At 52.8% G+C, this 20519-nt stretch overlaps 1 protein-coding gene across 5 annotated transcripts in view; it reads left to right on the top strand.

Moving 5' to 3' along the window:
• RNF216 (ring finger protein 216) overlaps positions 1-19250 on the top strand; it is an 81788-nt gene extending 62538 nt beyond the window's left edge. For all 5 annotated transcript variants that reach the window (XM_075436501.1, XM_075436499.1, XM_075436500.1 and 2 more), the window contains exons 14-17: positions 4119-4216; positions 6716-6938; positions 15079-15148; positions 15780-19250. In XM_075436501.1, the coding sequence (XP_075292616.1) occupies positions 4119-4216; positions 6716-6938; positions 15079-15148; positions 15780-16099 (711 nt within the window). In that variant the 3' untranslated portion in view covers positions 16100-19250. The remainder of the gene's footprint in view (positions 1-4118; positions 4217-6715; positions 6939-15078; positions 15149-15779) is intronic.
• The last annotated feature ends 1269 nt before the right edge of the window (positions 19251-20519 follow it).

The following is a 20519-nucleotide window of genomic DNA, read 5'->3' as shown; positions in this document are numbered from 1 at the left end:
GCGCTGGGCTCCGCTCAGAGCCACCACCGAGAGCTGGAGGGCGGTGATGACAGCTTAGTCCATCGCCTGGCGTCGTTGAAGTTCGGCTTTTCCCCAGCACCACCACCACCCCCTCTGCATTTTGCTCAATCAGTAAACGGCTTCGTGTCAACTCCTACAGAAGAAGCGGGCCGACAGGAATGCCGTGGGCAGGCGGTCCGTGATCCGTGTGTATCATCTGATGTTTTTGCCCGTGTGGCATTTGTTTGGGTTGAAACCAGGAAAGCTGGTGCGTTTACGCTGCCAGCAGTGTGTACAACAGCCTGACTGTAGCCAAAAGGACAGGGAGTCTGGCAGGGAGAAGCTGATTATTTGGGTTTTTCCCCCCACTGATATGTGGGCTGGACCTTGGAGAGTTATTTTAGTAGACGACAGAATGGAAAAAAAAGTCTAGGCTATGTTTTAAAACTGTAGCATCCATTGCAGGTACCAGAAGAAGTGCTGAGGAGGGTGGTGGGTTTGCTTAAAACACTCCCTGCTGCCTTCATGCTGGGACAACTACCAAGGACGTTTGAGGATTGTGGTGCCCGTGCTAAAAGCAAACCGGTCGCCCTGAGCCAGGCTGGCCCTGAGCGCTGAAAGCTGCGCATCCGCCCCGCCGACCCTGGGAACAAAGGATCCTCCTGAACCCAAACATGTTTGTGTTAATCCTGGCTGCTTCCTGGCAGCCAGCGAGAGGAAACGGAGCCGCTACCTCAAGCAGATGTACAGCGAGGAGATTACAGCGGGCGATTAAACACCCTCTCCATCACATCCTCCTCTCTGCCGTCCCAGCGCGGCGCAGCGATGGACTGTCCCAGGCTGCCTGCCAAGCGCGGGCAGATGTAACAGGCAGCACATACTTCATCTCCTGCATCCGTGCCTGGTTTGGAGCAGTTTGCTGATGCCGAAGCTTCTGCAAACACGCCGTCCCTCGCACCGAAAGCTCTGTTCGCTGTACCTGCCTGCGAGGAGGAGTGGGCTGGGGAGAGGCCGGAGAAGCACACGTGGTTCACACCAGCCAGAAATGATAAATGTAGCTGAAAAACTGCTCAAACTAAAACAAAACGTGCTTTCCCTCATCGGGTACCTCTACGCGAGTAGGCCAGGGTTTGCTCATGGACAAGGTGCTGAAGAAGTTGGGCAGGGTCTTTATCCTGGTGGGCTGACTTGCTTTTTGGCTCCTGCGTTTGGAGTAGAAGATTTCGGGGCTGGGAAGGACTCGTTCCCTCTCTGCGTGGGTTTAGGCGCTGCCTCATACTGCGGTAGCCAGTTGTAGTGCCAAGTGCTGCTCTGACAATGGAAATAATCTAGGCTGGCTGCAAATACTCAACTATCATACTGTGTGTTTAGGTTAATTTATGTGGTAATTGGCAGAGTATATTTCTTTATCAACCAAAAAGTTGTTTCTAAGATAATAGAACTGCCTGTGGAAATTGTAGAGGTCAGAACTGCCGTCATGTGAGGTGTGCAAAACCCTCATCAGCTGAGCGGGTTGGGTTCAAAGAAGGGTAAAAATTAAAAAAGGTTGCTTTTCTTTTCTCGGGCAAGAGCTGTGACCTCAGTGACGGCGCTGGAGCGGTCACCTTTGAACCGTGGGCTTTCTCCACGCTGTTGTGCCGAGGGCTCCAGCACCTGTTCCTGTAGCTGCCAACAACGTGCCGTTGTCTTGGGTAGAGCACAGGGAAAAGTCGCACCGTGTTCTGCTAACGGCACCTGTATTGTCCATGCTTCCCCTGCCTCTGGAGAGGACGTGGCGTGGTCAGAGGCAGCACCAGGTGACGCTCGGAGTCAGAAGCCGTGGGGACGTCTCCTTCACAGGGTGCCTTGGGGCAGGCGGGCAGAGCTGCCCAGGGGTTCGCAGCTCCCCGGGGCCAGCACGTCTTGGGAGGGATCCCAGAACCGCGCACAGCTGCGATGGCGCTTGCCGAGAGCTGAATACCTCCCATCTCACACCATCCCAGCGCGTCTGGGAATCTACATTGCCGTGCCTCTTCCCTTTCTCCTCGCCTGCCCAGGAATCCCTTTTCCCGGGTGTAGGAGACAACTGTTTGGCAAATAACAACAGCCTTGGCTCAAGGGAGAGCGTTGTTTTTAAATAGCTGCGGCGTGCGAAGCAAGGACGGTGGCAGTAACAAAAGGCAAAGGGAATGGCTTGGTACAAAAGTATGAGGAGCACCGTCTGCTTCAGAAGGGCATCGCTTCTAATTCGGCAGCAAAGAAGGCTCCTGGAGTTAAATAATTGGGAATAGTAGGCTCCTGGCTGGAAAGTGTGCCAGCCCTTCTGGCAAAAAGCTGTTAAATCTTTGTTGCTGGCGCGTGAATGTGGTGCTGTGTAGCAGGGCTCCAAAGACTGTTTTTTAACCCTTGATGTATGTGAAAAAAACCTACAGCGCTTTTGGTGTTGGAACGGCATGGGGCTGGATGTCAAGAATAAAAGGAGAAAGTGAGTCCTCATCGAGGAGCATGAGCAGCTCCAAAGCTGATCCTCCCGTGCCAATAACGGCTAGACGTGGCCTGCCAACAAATGCACACAAAACGGTGCCTGTTTTAATGGATTTAGCAGGAAAACTCCGTGTAGCATGAATGATTCATGAGGATCAGCAGAACCAAGGCATTTACTGCCCCTTCAAACTGGTGCCTGCCTGCCAGAGGGTGCATTTACAAGGTGAGCAATCACAAAATCCTCTGCTGAGCTGTTGGGAATGCAGTCACACGCTTGGCTCTCCTCTTGCTACAGCCCTTACCCTGTAGTCTGCAAACACGGCGGGCTTACCGGCCAGGATGAGGAGACTTTAATTCTCCAGATGAAAGCACGAGCTGTTATGCACAAACACAAACAAGTCAACATTTTGTGCTCCCTCCTAGGGCTGGCTTCCTTGGAAGCTTTGGTCTTCATCCTGTTTGTCGGATTTGCGATCAAAAGCGTGTAGCTGCCTACGTGTGTCTTTAAGCGGTTACTTCTATCGCATCTCATATAAACTCCCAGTGTCTTCGTTAAAATAGAATGAAAGTAATGCAGTCAGAAAAGATCTGTCTCTGCAGCCATTGTCTGTCGCTGATAGAGTGACCGGAGCTGGGCAAAGCTCTTTTGGGACCTTCTTGGGTGTGGAGGGGAAGAGGATGCCTCACAGCCCTATAGGTTTTCCTGCCAGGGGGAGAAAGTTGGATTTAAAAGCTGGGGCCCCAGCCATATTGAAGATGAAACGGTTGGATTGTGAAACATGTACTTTTTCCAAGTTTGATTTGGATGCTTTTTAATCTTCCTCAGATTAAAGGAAAAAATCTCTTGTTTGACCCAAAACAAAATTATGTTTTCTTTGGCTAGCCAGCTGAAAAAATCAACTTTATTCCCAGTGTTAGTCCAAGTTCCCTTGCCAATAGTGCCTCCACAGCTCTCCTGCTCCATGCAGCTTTACCAGTCCTGGAGCAGAGCCTTGTTGCTAAAGAGTTTACAAGAACAGGAGAGTTCAGTCACTTGCTCTAAGTTCAGTTCAGCTATTCTGCTTAAATTCATAAATATTTGTTCCTGTGCCACCTCTGTTTTATGGACGTTTGTCCCCATCCTGCCTTTTAAGCTGTTTGCTCATGTAAACTGCTTTAACTTTATTACGTGAGATTTTGCAAAGCAGAATATGGATTTGCTTGTGTGCGCGGTGAAGCAGAGTTTTTGATGCAGCTGCAAGATTTCCATTGCCTGGTGAACGAGAAGCCCTGTGTATGAAGGTGAAGGATTTTAGTCAGGGAACAGATGAACTTCATGTCCTTTAGCACCACGTTTTCATCTCTGTAGTCTCCTCAGGGAAGTAACCAGAGAACCTGGTAGCTGTTCCAGGAGTTTTAGGCGAATTAGGATTTGTGGACTCATTTTGTACCTGGGTTCTTGTGCCTTGGAAGAACCCTCGGCTCTGCTGCTTGGTGGGCTTACTCTGGTCTGCGGTGGAGGACAGACCTGCAGACCTCTGTACCGTACTGCTAGCCCCATCCTCAACTGACAACCTGCAGCGTGGTGGGGGAAGAGATGGGAATTTTTCCAATTCCTAATGCTGGTAGTGGTGAGCTGGGTCTGCTCTTGCTTTAAAGCTTGTTATCCTCCTCAGGAAACGTGTCGGAAGTGCCAGGGGCTGTGGAAGGAACACATGAACCTCACCTGCGAGCAGCTGGCTGAGAAGGATGACATCAAATACAGGACGTCCATGTAAGTAAACTCCACAGCCAGGTGAAAATGGGGAGTGGATGAACTCATAAAGGCAATATGTTCGGCAATAAGGTGGTGTGGAGGGGGTGAGGAGCCCCTCTGTTCTCATGACTGTAATAGAGGCCCTAAAGTTCTTCTGCTGGGTGTCGCTACCTTCCGTCAGGGTGGTCCTGGGGATGTCGGAGCTGAGGGGTCAGCAAGCACCCGGGATGGGATTCCTTTCTGCAAAAGATACTTGGCAGCAGATCCAGCTGGTAATTGGAGAACGTGGGAGAGCTGTCACCAGAGCAGCCTGTTCCTCTGGCTAGCCCGGTGTCTCGCAGGCTGGCACCTGGTCCTTCTCAGAGGTGAGAAACCCCCAGTAGCGTTGCTTCAGGGGGAGAAGGGAGGTGTTGCCCAGAGCCAAAGAAGTGTATTGAGTCACAGTAAGTCGTTAATAACCTTTGAAAATCTAGACCGGGCAAGACGGTTTGCTCAGCTGCTGCTTTCTGGCTCTGTGGGAGGGGATTGTTTTCTTACAGAAGCTTGTCTCTGTTTCTAACCGGTTTGTAGGAATCGTTACAGAGCGGAGTCAGTTTTTTTAAATACTTGGGTGTAAATCTTGAATGTTTCCCTAAAATCTTTTGAAGTTTGATCTCTCTCTTTGCTGCAGTAAACGGCAAAATCATCTGCCTTTAGGAAATAAGGGAAGGTTCATTCATGGAGCTGCACGTCTGGTGCAGTCAATTGGGACTTGCCCATGTTGCTCAATCCTTTTCCCTGTGATTTAGAGTCTGTTTGGTGTAAGGCAAGGCTGGAAGCTCCACTGCTGGGAGGCTGAATGACTGTTGCTTGCTCATCCCACAGTCCCTAACTTGGAACAAAATCTTTTGATGCATCCAATATGACTTTTTTTCCTGCCACTCCTTTCCCTGTAGGAAAAAGGGGTGAGAAGGAGGAGAAACGAGTTGCCATGTCCCTAATAAGGAAGAAAAAAAGATCAGTTTCAAAACCTTTAGCAGGAACGTTGTTGCGAATAGCTGAGTCTTACTGCCTGAGACAATAAAAGCTTCCTTTCGAAGCCCTGCGTAAGGAAAGGGAAGCGCAGCTGGAGCTCGGGCCAAACTTCCTGCCTTGCTCCAAGTTTCCAAAAAAAACCTTTGCATCAGCAGCATCCTGTTGAGTAGTGGAGGGAAGAGCAGCTGTGGCTCAGAGGAAAGTCAGTCTCAAGTTGGTAGGGTTTTTTCTCCTCCCGTCTCTGTTCTTAGCGTACCTCCGAACGCCTGGGCGCGGGTCGTGCCAGGTATAACCGCGTGGGAGCTTTGCGGGGCGGCTGAGCTCCCGCCTCGCTGTTCCCCGCTGCTCCGGCTGCGCTGGCGGAGCGGTGTGTGGGGCTGTGCTCTAGGCTGGTTTGCTGCTGCGATCCTCCTCGGAAACACCTCCCTGCCATCTCCCGAGCGCACGCTGACTCCGCAGGTCTGCTGAAGCGGCTGGGTGGAGCTGCCTGGCTGGGGAAGATGGTTCCCCACTGTCAGGTCAGCACGGCTGGGGAACTGCGCTTCCCTCAGTGAAAGCAAAGTCGCTTTACTCTTCTGTCATCAGATTTCACTTCTAGGCTGTGAATTAAATTGTAACGTGATCTCTAGCGGTCAGAAAATTGGCCCTTCTGATGACAACTTATATTCTTAAGCCTTTTAATTAAATGACCGAGGTTTTCCTCCATTTCTGTGCCAAAGCAGTGTTGCCGCGAGCTCAGCCTTTGCACTGGAGCGCGTGTCACTGCCAGGATGTCTCCTGGGGACAGCGACTGTGCTTTGTCCCGGATTCCCATTTGTGCTCCATTAGAGTAAAACCTGTCTCTTGAACCTAAAGCAGCAACCTCTGGAAAATGTATGTAGGGAGTCTTAAGGAAGGGGGAAAGCCCAGTCTCTGCGGAGAAAGATGGGATTATTTTTCAGTTACTGATTTAAATTTAACAAAAACCAAATAGATCTGGAACATAGCAGCCAGGGTCGGAAAAAAAAAATTATGTATATACAGTCGTGGCATCTTTGTAGCCGGAGCAACAGGCAAACATAAAACTAGCTAGCAGATGACAGCCAAGGGTTGTCCTGAGCTTTATCTCCCGGGCCGTGTTTCTCCGCAGCCAAGTCCAGCATCCACGTGCCCTTTGGCCCTTCGACTTACGGCTTAAATTCCTCCCAAGCCAGAGCCTGGCGCTGCCGTGTTTCAGCTCGCATGGAAACTGGGATCGGGTCTGCAGCATGCAGCCAGCGATTGACTTTCTTTCACTTAATTTGTTCGTGAGTTGTCGTGGGTTGGCTCCAAGTGGAGCTGAGCCCAGACCTCCTTGGAACAGCAGCAGACCGTGGGGAAAGGCGTAGGAGGGAAGAGGAGGGGGAGAGGTGCACTGGGGAAGGGGGTTAAAGCATCGCTGGGATAGCATAGCAGTAATTTTACCCCAGGCTGGTGAGCGCAAACACCCCTCTTCTAATTCTTCTCCCTCCTCTTGTGTTGCAGAGAAGAGAAAATGACAGCTGCCCGCATTAGAAAATGCCATAAGTGTGGGGCTGGCCTAATTAAATCCGAGGGCTGCAACCGCATGTCCTGCCGTTGCGGTGCTCAGATGTGCTACCTCTGCCGGGCTGCCATTAACGGGTACGACCACTTCTGCCAGCACCCCCGCTCGCCCGGGGCTCCCTGCCAGGACTGCGCCAAGTGCTCTCTCTGGACAGATCCCACAGTAAGTAACGAAGGACTTTGAATGATTCGCACCCTGATTTCAATTACCGTTGGATGCCAGCGCCTTGAAGCACACGCCTTCCACCAGCGGAAAACGGCTGGTTTTAGGCAGCGCTGCTTTTTCCCTTTCCCAAGGCAGCTAAAAAACACACTACATCAGCACAGAGTCACATCTGACCGCAACTTGGAAGGAACTGATGTTGTTTTAGGGAAAAAACAGCTCCTGTTAGTCGAGGGCTTTGGCTGGAAGCGCTCCGAGCGTTGTTCTGGTGAGCGGGGCTTGTGGAAGGAGCTGGTGAGGAGCGTGTGCTGGCACCGGGCATGGTAGCCAGCGTTGGGATTACTGGGACACGTTCCTAGTTTTGCATCTGAGTTGTAGTTTGGTACAGCTTTGTGTCTGGAGGCAAGGGGAGTCGCGTCTTTTTGGTGCCTAGGTTGTCTGCTTGCCCTGCAAGTCCCTGTGCAGAGACGGAGAACGCTGCTTGCACGCCAGCAGTCCGGATTCACCGTCGGGTCTGTTCTCACGGCTGTTCTCAGCAGCTGCAAAGGGAGAACTGAAGCACGGACTGAGCTGTAGTAACTTAATACAGCTTGTAGCTGTGACAGGCATGGGAAAACTTAGTGCAGCATCTCTGTAAATAGAGGCCTTCGATGCCAGAAATCCGGAAGGGGTGTAGGTAGGAGCAGGAGCTGAATTCCCAGATTTCAGCGGAGCGACGCAAATGTGGATCTGCCTTCCCAGGGCTTGTCTGAGCTTTGTTTTTCCCACTGCTTCTTCGTCTCGGACCGCTGCAGCTCGCCGGAGGCTGCTGCCAGCCCCTCTTTCTGCAGGCAGCGTGCACAATCCGGTGCTTGCACGGAGCCGACGAAAAGCCACTCTACATCTCGCCCTCCTACCTGCAGGCTCTTGGGGATCTCCCAGCAGGGTCCCAACCAGCGTAAACATCCTTGCCTTCCGCATGCCTGCCTTTATTCCTGGCGTTACCCTATCAATGTGAGGTGTTAGACTAAGCAGAGGCACCCCGGTAGCATTTCCAACGCCCGGATTCCTGTCCCACTCTTCCTTGTTTTCCACCGGGACGCGATGCAGGTTTGGCAGCGCCGGCGTCCTTTGTTCCCGTCAGGCCACTGATTGAGCCGGGTGATGGCATTTGCTCAGAGCCAGAGAAAACATGAGGCCTCTCAAAAAGCTCGTACTGTACTTTAAAATAAATAAATAAATAAGCTGCACAAAGAGGGCACTGTCACCAGGCCCCTTCCAGCTCTCTAATTAACCAATGTTGTGGCAAAGAAAAATTTCCCACCGTCAGCAAAGAGCTGGCACTGCCTGTGTTCTTTTTTCTTTTCTGGGGGGTTTTTTTTTTGGATGACATAGCGCTGGTGGGCTGGGGAGGTGAAGCTGGGTGACTGTCCTTGCTGCAGTGCAGAGAGTAACGTGAAACTCAACCGTTGGCTTCTGTAGACTGAAATGATGGGTAAGGGGCTCAGTGACACTAACCCCGTCCCACCTGGGTGATGGGCGCTCTCGTATGGGATGTGTAAGCAGGAGTGAACATGGATTTGAATCTTGACATGGGGAGCAGAAGGCCATTGTATCAGCAGTGTCTTGTGCTTTGTCAGGCACCGTGTCCATCCAAGGGACGACGCTGCTCCAGCTCTGCTGGCTGCTGCATTGGCATCTCCTTGTGCCTTTCTTAACTCCTTTGTTTCCTGTTTTGATTCAATTTCTCTTATTCTGTTGAAGTCAGTAGCCAACTGGTGCCGTGCGTATGGGAAGAGGTGAAACTGGCAGCCCATCGCTTGGGAGCTGCCGCTCCTCTCCCTGGATTAGGCTGTGCTGCAAGATGGGGAGGGCACAGGGGTGGCACCAAAGCCTGGCTTCTGGAGGGTGACGGGATGTTTTTGTTCTGATTTCTGATATATTCACGTACAGCCTCGACTAGAACAGTCTTCACAGCAGACCAGTGGCATGGTCACAGTACCATGGTCTCGTCCATTTGCATTTCACGGATGTAGACTTCAGCTTTGTCGGACCTGGATAATCCTTGGTGAAGGATCTGGTTTGGGCCTAACTCCCCGTTATTTATAGCAAAATTCATGTTTTTTTAAAATAAGGAACCTTTGTCCTTTTCCAAATATTTAATATTTTCTGGTTCTTGCAAAAGTGTAAGTAAACCTATTCATTAGCTTGGGTTAAAAACAAATTGAAGACAGTCCTTTAGGAACGGCAGCATCTGTTAGTCTTTGTCTCCAGTGATCTTGAGAGAGTAAAGCAAACGCTTCAATATTTCCCAAAATGAAAGGTTAGTTAAAATCTTGTCCCTGTGCTGTAATCAGACTGGAGTCTGATTTAGAAGTACTGGTGCAATATTTGCTGGCGCAGAGACGAGCTGCAACCGGGCTGTGGTCAGCAGCTTCCAGGGCAGCAGGCAGTCATCGCTTAATCACCGCATTTCTGCCGGCGCTGAGCGGTGCCCTGCACCCCGCTGGGGTATGAACGCGGGCCAGGAGCTCTTGTCGGTGAGCTGCTTGGCCAGAAGTCCTCGTGTGCCTGCTCTGCAGCCCGTGCGAGCTTTGGCTCAGCTCGCCGAGACGTTGCTGGCTGCGGCAGAGGCTGATGCAATATTGCCAGAGACAAAGCTCGGGATGGAGCGGTGAGAATTGGCTCTGCAGGCAGCAGGCGCTGGGCCTTGGGGGCTGTGTTTTCCCCGATTTCTAAAGATCTGTAGCAAACCTGAGGCTGAGGTGTGCATTTTAGCTGGTTTGTGTGAATCCCCTAACGCAATTTGACTGATACGTTCAGGCTGTGCTTGTAAGCCAGGTTCTGCTCCAGTTTCTATTATTTTTAATCTAATACTCATCTTTGGGCTATCAGTAATTTTGCGCAGTGGCTTTTTCAGCTTGAAAATTTAAGATGCTTTCAGTAAACTCTTAAAGCACTCTCAAAAGCCTATCATTAAAGTTCAAAGCAGAAGACTAATCATGATAAGGTGTTTGCGATTACCCCTCCTTCTAGTGTTATAAACAGATGATGCTGAGCGAAGCGTGTGTAAAACTTCAGATGCACTGAGGAAACGCATGCAGTACACAGCCCTGCCTTTGGGATGTGGAGGGGGGGAAGCACCCCTAAATTTAGGGTGTTGGGTTTTTTTTTTTTGTCGTAGTGTAAAATGCCTTAATGGTACGCACACGGTTAACCGGGGGTATGCACGGAAAGCCATCGATATAGAATTCTTGTTGCTAAAATAACTCTGCATTTCTTAGACGCCGGCGTGTGTTTCGTCCCCGTGCTGGCCCCTCTTTTCCTGCAGCGCTGCGGCTGTTCCAGTTACAACACCGCCTGCTTTCATCCCCTGCTTCCCGCGGCATGGAGGAACACGCCGGAGACAGCCCCTGCCTGTTCTTGCTCAGGCCTCTCCGCAGCTGATCTGGGAATGATTTGAAACAAACCCCCTTAGTCCCTTTGGAAGCCTCCATCGTGAAAAATCATTTCAAGTTTATTGTTAACGGCTGCAGCCACACGTACGTGGAAAAAGCAAGCAGTGAAAAGCCAGAAGGGGGGGAGGCAGCGGTGGTGAAGGCGCTTTCTAAAGACAGGGGAGGGGTTGCGCAGCGCAGAAATAGTTACCAGGTCTCTTGTTTTCCCCTCTTTCAGGAGGCGGGCAAGCCGCTTTCCCCGTGACACTTAATAATTAAAGATAACAAGAAGCATGGTAGATAAAACCAGAGCTTTTCAAAAGCTTTGTTGGTGGCACTTTTGTTCTGGGCAGAGGAGGTTTTATTTGGGGGAAGGTTGTCTCTGGGTGGCTGGCGGAGCTTTTATCTGCTTTGCTGCTGTGTTTTCTTGTTCCCGAGGGGCTGCTTGTTTCCCCGGCGGCTCTTTCTGTGGGGAAGAGCACGGCCCTGCGTGGGTGCTGGCCGCAGGTTCTCTGTACTGGCGTTATTGAAAAGGGCCTCCCTGCCATGAAAAGGTGCCTCGCTTAGCAACCCGCAGCCCCGCTCTCCCGTTAATCCATCCGCAGACCCGAGCCATCCGTTCTGCTGTGATTGGCTCCGTGCTCGCCGCATTCCCTGGATTCAATGAAAGGAAAAGCCTCCTCCATGGTGAGATCCTGTCAGGGGTGGCAAGGGCAGGCTCTCAGACTGGCCAGGGATGGGCGTTTTTGTTGGCTGCGGGACTGGAGATGGATCCTGCAAAGAGCATCCCACCATCGGGTTTGGGGCGAAGCTCGGTCTTGTTTTGCTACTTAAAAATGCAGCTGCTGTTAATAACTGCGTTTGCTTTCTGCAGTGTTTGCAGAGAAGGGTGAATACATCCCATAGATCCTCTGCGTTTTTCTCCTGGCCACCTCCCTTCTCCCGTGATGCAGCGGAGCACAGGGAAGGGCTGTGCTGTAGCATCGCCCTGCATTTTCTCTCCTAGGAGGAAAGCCAGGTTACGTCCTTGCTCCGAAAACATGCGGGCTGGCCAGTACCGAGACCCCCCCAGGGGTTGGGGGCTTGCTGTTTTCGTTTTCTTTTTTTTTTCTTTTTTCTTTTTTTTGCTGTAGGCAGGGCAGCTGACAGGAAGATGACCGTTAACTTGACAAGATAAATCCCTGCAAGCCACACAGCCTGTGAACAGGCTATTAAAATTATAATCTGATCCTTTATTAAGGGACTTGAACCCACTCAGGAAAATGAACACAAGAGGCTTTTGAAATTACACTGCAGCCTCCACCCCATGTGACGTTCAGTGGTTTCTTACCGCAACAGCCAGCCATAAGCGTGCTAATGAAAACTTAATTTTTGATGTGGATGCTTTACCCCTAGATGAATCTGTCATCTTTCTCCAGTTAACTGTGGAATCAAAAAAAAAAAAAAATGGTCTTTGCTTCTCAAAGAATTAGTGGTGTTTTGCAAAAATCGCTGTTGTGCATGGTGAATGTTCGTAGGACTGAGACTTGTTTATGAATTCTGACCTGTGCCAGTGCGATATGTAATAGGCAGAACTTGTGGCATTAGCTTTCCTTCATTAATATCCTCAAATGATCTTGCTGTGCACATATCAATTTTTTTTATTCCAGCTGGGGCGGGGATCTTTCCTAAGTACTGCAGGTATTGAACTGTGCTGTGTATTCATCGCTTGCCAAATTTAATGTTGGCTTCGTAAGTAGGAAGGTGCATATTGTGTAGTGTATTTTTGTTTTTACTATATTAATAGATAACAGTTTTTTCAGAAATACTGATGTAAAAAAAATCCAAGCCAAGGCTTGGTATGTGGGTTTAAGTAGAAATACTTAATAACACTTCACCTTCCAGTGTGAGAATACACTTGTATCAGCAGAGAAGCAGCAAAGCTGATAACAAGCCACATCTCCAAGAACAGAAGTTCTGCCTCTGCTGTGACTTGCCATCGCAGAACTAGTCGGGAAGCCGTCGTCCCGATCCGGGTCTGTTCTTGGCAGGTTTTCTTGCATCCAGGGTGTGCTGTGAGGTTTGCCCCCTCTTGAAGACCAGGAGGGGATGGGCTTGGATATGGATCTCTGGCCGCTGCGTTTGGGGTGATGAGTTTGACAGACGTCGTTTTGGAGACCTGGCAGATGGGGTTTGCTGTTACGCGTTGCCCTGGCGCTCTGGGAGCTGCGGTAATTGAAGGCAGCATCACCTTGGGCGTGCGTGCAGCTGCCTCGCCGGTCCCGGGGGCAGATGGCTTTGTCGATCTGTCATTAGCGTGGAGGTCAGCTGCAGTTTAAACTGGGGGGGGTTGAGTAGCCCTTGCTGCATGGGGGTCCTGTAATGTTGCGCTGTCGCTGTGTCCGATTCCCCAGGTTGCTGCAGGACTGGCCGGTACCAGCAGCAGGGTTTGCAGCATCACGAGAGGTGGTGGCAGGACCATGGTGTCCCTGGAAAGCACTTGTTTCAAAGGGTTAATTGCAGATTTAGACTGAAGTAAAAGCTTTTTTTTTTAAGTTAGAAGAGACTTCTGCACGTTTCTAGGCTTTCAGGTGAGGTTTATGCTTCTGTGTGAGGGAAGGAGATACGGTGATCTTGTTCAGTTGAGCTCAAAATATGTTTCTTATCCTATAACTAAAAAAAATCCTTCAGGAGCATCTTTGCAGCATTAAGATGGGAGAGGTGGCTATCTCCATTTTCCAACAGCATTGCAAAAAATATTCTGGGAAGAAAAAGAAGTTGAAATATTGAAGCTTGGGGGTTGCCCTTGGAGCTCTGCTTGGGCAGCGGGGGAGCAGAGGGTGGTGGCTTGCCTGTTGCCGAGCGTGCCCAGGTTGTTTTCCAGCCAAGGGACTTTGCAATCTGATACTTGGGGGGCAACTGGAAGTTCTGTGTAGACTCAGAAGAGCCATTCTTCAGCAGTTTTTATGGAGACAGATAGTCTGTAATTAACAGTCCGTGGAAGCAGCCCACTTGGAGAAAAGAAAAAAGCATGTCTTGGAAAGTCTTAATTTTAACCATTGACTCACAGGATAATAAAAGGGAGGGAAGCAGTGAGTTTGGCTTTCTGCAGATTAAGATAACTTCAGTCTCCCAGGGAGACCTGATCTGGTGGCGGGAGGAGGGAGCAGCTTCGCAAACTTCCCAGGCGTTGCTGTTAGACATGTGCAGGACTGTGAGGCTGGAGTTGGGAAGCTGGCTAGACTTAAAATAATTTCAACATAGCTGCACACATGAAGCATATTTCGAATTTAGTCCCAGAGCACTCTTCAAAATAGAGGATATTTTCCACAGAAGAGTGTTCAGGAAGGGATTTATGGGGTTTGGCAGTACTGGAATTAGGATGAATCAAACAAAGCAGAGTCTTGCGCATTGTGGGGTACGTGGGGCTTGGGGTTTCCCTCCTGCTCCACCACCAGTGCTTGCAGATGAACTGCTGAAGCAAAGCAGATGCTCCCTGGTACGCAGGTGGACCCAGAGTGGCTGGTGCCTGATGCAGGTGTTGCATGTCATCCAACAGCTCCCGCGCTTGGCCCTGCTCCCTTACAACTGACATCAAGAGTGCAAACACTGTCCGGGAGGCTTAGCTGGTCTCATTTGTTTTCTGCAAGTGCCAGGTAGTCTTTGTCCCACCGGGCGTGAAGCAGCAGCAGATGCAGCCCTGCAGAGACTGGGAGGACCTCTCTTGCTGTCGCTGCACATATGGCCACCAGAAGCATCTGCTGCCCGGCACGAAGAGGGAGTTGCCTCTTTAGTTCTTTTATTACCCTGATAGCTGTTGCATGCTGCGGTGCAGTGAAGAAACTCATTTTTCACAGCCGTTCTTGGGAGCGGGCAGCTGAGGTTTGAAGCAAGGATCAGGGGGATTCTCTGGTTTCACGCCAGCACTAGTGTGACCTCGTGGAAAGCCTGAGGCAAGCGTCTTCTAGCTCAGGAGTTTCATAGTCTTCTTCCAGGACCTCGTCCGTCGTGCTCTCTGAATCTAGTAAGAGGTGGTGCCAGCTCTGTGGATACCTGCAGCCACCTGAGGCTTTGCTGCGTCGTTTGGTCTTGCTGCTGCTACTTCAGGTTGAGAAAACTGAAGATGATGAGGGGCAGAAGGACGCTTTCAGTTTCTGGCTTGTGCTTGTTGAGTAGTGGGTCTAAGTATTCTTGCTATAACCTCTAGATAGACATTAAAGAAACATATTGCGATTTATGCCCTCCTCAGAGCTACAGATAAGATCTAAATGGCCTCGTCGCAGCACCATTTAGCTACCAGAGCCAGGATTGAAGTTGCGTTAACTCCAGCTGCTGGGCCAAAAACTGTAGAAGTGCTAGTAGCATAATGTAAATATTTAATAGACTATTGCCATTTAAAAGATTAACAGCTCTCCGGCAGCTCTTCAGATGGGCAGGGCTGGGTTGCAGTTCTCTGGTTTCCATCAAGTCAATGAATTTTAGCACTGATCTCCTTGGAAAGCTGAGCTAAGCCGCTTGGTCGTACTGGGTAGAGTGGGCTTGGTTCTGTGCAAGTTGTGCTGCCGTCCCCCATCACAGCCTTGCTTTTGGCTAAACCGGCGTCAACCCCAAACCGGGATAATTCAGCCTAATTTACCTTTTTATTCCCATGCAAATGTGCTGCAAAGAAAAGCAGCCTTGAGAGAATGGGAAGCTGCTGCGGCAGGAGTTCGCCCGCTGACTCTTGCTGCTCCTGTGATTTGTAGGAGGATGACGAGAAGATAATCCAGGAGATTCAGAAAGAAGCGGAAGAGGAGCAAAGGAAGAAAAACGGAGGTAAGTCACAGTCCTGACCTGTGCTTTGAGGTCAGACCGAGGACGACGGGAGAGCGGGAGGTTCCCAGCTGCTGGCAAGTCTCTGGATCTTCGCTGGATTGTTTTTCCCCATGGCCTGGCTGCTTGCAGGCTCCTCCGTGCATCGCTTTGCTGCACCGAGCATCATCCGGATCTTGCTCCAGAGGGGAGCACAAGCCATCCCCCTGCTCCTCCTGCGAACCGGTCTAGCTCGAAAGTGCTGCTGCCTGCGGGCTTTAGCTGGGACCGTGAGGAGGCACGAGGCTGGTGTCCAGCTCTGGCTTGGTGCCGGGTGTTGCGGGCGCACAGACCTGTCTCCTCGCCGCTTGGCAGAGTGGCTGAAGGGCAGCATCACCTCCGTGGTGGGGGGCGCGGGGCCGTGCCAGGGGCTGCCCCACATCCCTGCGGAAGGGTGCGTTCCCCCTTTGTGGGGCAGCCTGGATGAAAGGAGCCGACCTGGAAAGCTTGTGCTGTGCTCGGCGGCGCCCGGAGCGATGCTTCGGAGAGCACGCTGGGGCTGGAGGGTGCTGGCTGCGAATGTAAGACCAGAAACCAAGCTCGGTGAGGTTTTTGTTTGTGGGATGACTGGTTCTTTTCTCTCCTCCCTCTGCAGAGAACAGCTTCAAGCGGATCGGCCCTCCTGCTGAAAAGCCTGTGGAGAAAATCCAGAGAATTGAAGTCATCCCCAGACCCGTTCCTCAGAACCTCCATCAACCCCGGATGCCCCCTTACCCCTTCGTGCACCCTCCCTTCCCACTCCCTCCAGTCCGTCCCTTGTACAACAACATCCCCCTCAACATCGGCCCTATCCCTGCCCCCTACGTCCCCCCGTTACCCAACATGAGGGTGAACTATGATTTCCCCCAGATCAACGTTCAGCTGGAGCACAACTTGCCTATGCACTTTGGCCCTCAGCCTCGGCACCGCTTCTGACCTGGTTCGAGTTGCGGCAGGGCAAAGCCCACCCTGGTAACATCACCCCCCGTTCCCCCTCCAGCCCCCCTCGGTTTAGCCAGCTGCGAGGGGCCCTGCTCCAACTCACACGTCCCCGCACTGCACCCATCTCTAGAGCTTCTCTGAACCTTCGCCATCAGGACGTGTCGACCTGCGCTGCGGCAGGGCTCGGTGCTGGGTTTCCGAGGGTCTCTCCCTGTGGTGGGCATCCAGATGTTTTGATTTGACAGAGCCTGTTCAGGCAGCTGCTGGGAGGGAAAGTGAGACTTTGCGGAGCGCAGGGATGCAGCCGTTCCTTGGGGACTTTCCAAAAATCCTGCCTTCCTGCTGCCCAGAGCAGCTGCCGCATGGTCAAGTGAGTCCTGGGAGGAAGGGAGGAGAGGCTTGGCCTCCAAGTAAGACCTTCAGGAGCAAGGGAGCAGGAGTCAGCTGCCCTGGCCTTCTGCCCGTGGAGAGGCAGGAGGCCGGGGTTCCTGTGTCCTCCAGCATCCCTGTAACCTCCTAGCACCTCCCAGCAGAAGTAAATTGTTTGAAACCAAGTAAACCTGGTGTTTTTAGCCTTTCTCGCTCTGCGAGTGGAGTGAGGGGAAGCAGCAGCCCTCTCGATGGAGCTGCATTCCATCTCAGGGCTTTAGCAAGTAGCAGAAGACTCAGGCACCCTAATCTTGGGCTGAGCTGAACTTACCCCCTGCGAAGGGCTCGGGGTTTTTCCCCCAGCAGTGCGTGACTCTCACCTTCCAAAACACGGCCTTTGCTTTGCTGTTCTCATCCAGCATCCCCCATCTCCCCCTGCTTCTGGCAGCAGTCCTCCAACCCCTGCTAGAAGCACCCGGAGCCGAAGCTGCACCCTTCATTGCAAAAAAAACAACCTGCTTGGGCAAATAACCCGGTGAGGGGCGTAGGCAGCGGTGTGTGCTGTGTGCCAGGGCAGAAAAATTGGGAACTACCCGGGTAGTCACGCAGGCAGGCGGCGGTGAGCTGGGCCCCCTCTTCCCTGAGCCCCCTGTGACCAACGGGCAGCCGTAGGAAGCGTGAGACCCCCTGAAAATGTGTGTTGCAGCTCAGCAGGCTTCGGGAAAGCGTGGTGAAAGGCAAGCGCGGGTGTCGCTGGGCTGGGGAAAAGCAAAATGTCCCCGCGAGAAGCGGGGTGTTGTCACTGGGCTGCGGGAGGAGCGCTGGCGCCAAGCCCTCTCCCCACAGCCCTTGGCTGTGCTGTCTGGTGCAGACCCCCCTTAGAAAAGAAAATGGATGGAGTGGGGGGAAAAAATACAGAACAAATCCCTGCTCTCGGGAATGCTGGGCTAGGTTTGGACAGCCCGGTTGTGCTGTCGTTCCTGGGTGCTTTGGGCTGGGCCGTGTCCTGCTGGGAACCCGCTGGGGGCAATTCCCTGCCCGTTATCCCCCCTGGAATTTGACCATCTGGGTGACTTTTGGTTTTATTTGGTTTTTTTTTGCGTAAAACTCCCTGCTTCTGCCAAACCGTGGCTTGCAGCTCTCCGTAACGGCCCTGGGCACGGCATCTCCTTGGGTGCGGGGCTGTCGGTGGGATGCTGCTGGAGAGAGGTGGCCTCCGCCATGGCTCGGGACAGCTCCTGGGAGCTGTTGTCCCCGGGAAGGTCTCCCAGAGGGGCCTGCCACGCTTTCCGGAGCTGAGTCAGCAATTTCTCCGCTCTTGGGCGTGGGCTGAAGGTCCCCTGCGGAGTGCTCTGTCCCAGCTCCTCAGCGCCGCGGTCTCTGGCGTTCATAGCCGAGCACAGTTCCCTTGCTGCTGTCGTTTTCTCTTGTTTATTTTAATTTATTTCTGAAGTAGTGTGGGGGCTGCAGGAGCTTGGCTGGGTTTTAGCCAGGTTTAGATCTGCCCGTGCCCCGAGTGATTCCTGTGGGAGCCGGGCGCGGGGTGTCCCCGGGGCTTGGGGAAGCGCTGCCTTCAGCCTTGGCGGGCGGCGAGAAAACGGAGCCGGCTCAGCAGCAGCGCCAGTGGCTTCCCCCGCCAGAGAGGGAATCCTGGGGTTTGATAACCGGGATCTGGTGGCCTCAAGCGCCGGCTTGGGTGAGCCCTCCAGGCTTTCTAGAGCAGGGTGGTGGCGGTTGTCCCCCGTGCAAAGCCAGGTTGGGCAGCAGAGATGGCTCGGGCAGCTGGGGTGGCCGGCAGCATGGGCTGGAGGGTGCTCTGGTCCCGGGTTTTGGTGCCTGTCCGGAGATGCGTGGCCTCCAGGAGCTAAGCCTCAGCTGAGGGAGGTGCAGAGATGGAGCGAGAGGGGGGAGAAGCATCAGGCAGAGGGGGCCGAGAGGTCGGGGTCTGGTCCGACCTTGGGCCTGGGGCGTGAGCGTCTTCTGCCACTGTGGGGCAGGGGCTGTGGTCCTGGAGGAGCCCGGTAGAGGACCACTGTCCCCGTGTCCCCTGCCAAACCGCGGCCCTGTTTCTGTCTGAGAAGACAGCGGTGCCTGCGCTCTGACGCAGGGTGCAGCGTGCCCAGGGGCCCCAAGCGATGGGCTTGGCCCCCAGCCCGGGGCGATGCTGGGTTCCCGGTGCTGCTTCTCTCCCCGAGGAAACTCCCATTTCACCGAAAATTCCTCTGCAGCCAAGGCGTGGGGCTGCTCCTCCTCGGGAGACCTCGAGTTGTGGTTTCTGATGGCGCTTGGATCTGTGTTGATTTAGTTAAAAAAAAAAAACAAACAAAAGAAAAACAACCCAAAACTTAGAGCACAGCCAGGGGAGCCATCCGTGATCTGGTCTCCAACGCCTGCCTTCCATTTTCCCTCCTGCCCCCCAGTCTCGAAGCCCTCTGTGCTTTAGCAGGCGCCGGGGCGGGTGCTGTGCCCTGGCTGGTCCCCCACAGGTACTTCCTATGGTTAACTGCAGTGTCCCCTTTTACTTGCCTTAAAGGTGGAGAGAGAAACTTAGTATTTGCACTTAGCAAAACGTTATATGAAAAGAAACCCTGTAAAGATGTGCATGTTCTGCCACTTTGTATAACAGTAGCTGAAAATAAATAGGTGGTTTATTAAAAAAAAAAAAAAGAAAAAAATATTTTTCTTTACCTTCTGGTAGTAAACTGTTCTAATATTCTGTGTGTAAAAAGTTCCTGTATTATATTGTAATTTGAATTTTTGTAAATAAATTTGTGCACTCTGGCTTTCACCTTATCCCAGCTGCGCCGCCTTGATGCTGGGGCTGACGCCAGGCAGGGCCTCTGTCCCCGCATCTCAGCCCGCGCCCTTGAGACCTCTGCAAGGCGCAAGGCAAAACCTGCTTGACCCTCCTGGAAAAGCTTAATCCCTTCCACCTGCTCCCGGGGAAAAATGGGATGGGATAGAAGATGGTTTCCAGTCGCTCCGTTAAATGGAAACCAGGATGCGGGAGAAGGGCTGGGGGAGCTCTGGTAAATACAGAATCCGGCCTTAAGAGCAGAAGGAAATGTTTAGAGGAAGGAATGGACTTCCCTTCTTCCTTCCTTCCTTCCCTCGGCCCTTGCTGCGGTGCTGGAACCCTGTCTGAAGTTGAAGGTTGTTCCTGGCGAAGCCCTCCCACCCTGGGATGAGCTGCGGGGGGGTGTGTGTGCAGCCCCCCTCTCCCCAGATTTGCTTCCAGCAAAGCAGCTTTGGATTTCTAAAAGCCACCCGGGAGCCTGTGGGTGACCGGCGGGGCCGAGCGGGGCTGTGGGAGATGAGGGGCAGTGAAGGGGCTGGCTGGGGTGGGCACGGGCGATGGCGTGGGGCCCCGGCCCCTCCATAGCCCCTGTCTTCAGAGCCAAAACCGCAGTTGGCCCCGATGTAAAACCGGGGTGGGTCGGTGGAGTCCTAGGGCTGGATTTGGCTGTCTGGGGACAGCATGCCGGCTTCTCCCGCCGGGCTTTGGGCTGGGCTGCAGCGGGTGGGCTTCCCACCTCCTTCCCATCCTTAGGGTTTTCTTATCTTCCTTATCTCTGTGTCACCGAGCAGAGGAGGGGGCTGATTGCTGACCCCCGCCATGCCCTGCACCCGAAACCAGCACCCTGTCGCTCTCCCCTCCCTGTGGGTCCTTCCCCTCGGGGCTGTCGTATGGGGGGGAAATATCTGAGCAGGGGGGAGAAAAAGCAAAAAGCAGCTCCTCCGTGGTGCTGCCGAGCTGGCACGGGGCACAGCTTCGCTCCTGGCAAGGACGGGAGGAGGGGGCTTGCAGCAGAGGTGGCTTGCGGGAGGGGTTGGGTTGTGGCGGAGGAGGTTTGCAGGAGGGGAGGTGGTTTGCAGGGGAGATGGCTGGTTTGCTGGTGCAGCTCCTTGACTCATGCACAGGTCACCCGCCCTCAGAGATGACCCTGGGCTCAGTGGCTGAGGGCTGCTCTGAGCATCTCACAGAATCCCAGCATGGTGGGAGTTGGCAGGGACCTCTGTGGGTCACCCAGCCCAACCCCCTGCC

Source organism: Opisthocomus hoazin, chromosome 15 (assembly GCF_030867145.1).
Source record: "Opisthocomus hoazin isolate bOpiHoa1 chromosome 15, bOpiHoa1.hap1, whole genome shotgun sequence".
In the NCBI taxonomy this organism is placed as follows: domain Eukaryota; kingdom Metazoa; phylum Chordata; class Aves; order Opisthocomiformes; family Opisthocomidae; genus Opisthocomus; species Opisthocomus hoazin.
Note: the sequence above shows the minus strand (reverse complement) of the source record. Positions and strands in the feature narration are given on the sequence as shown.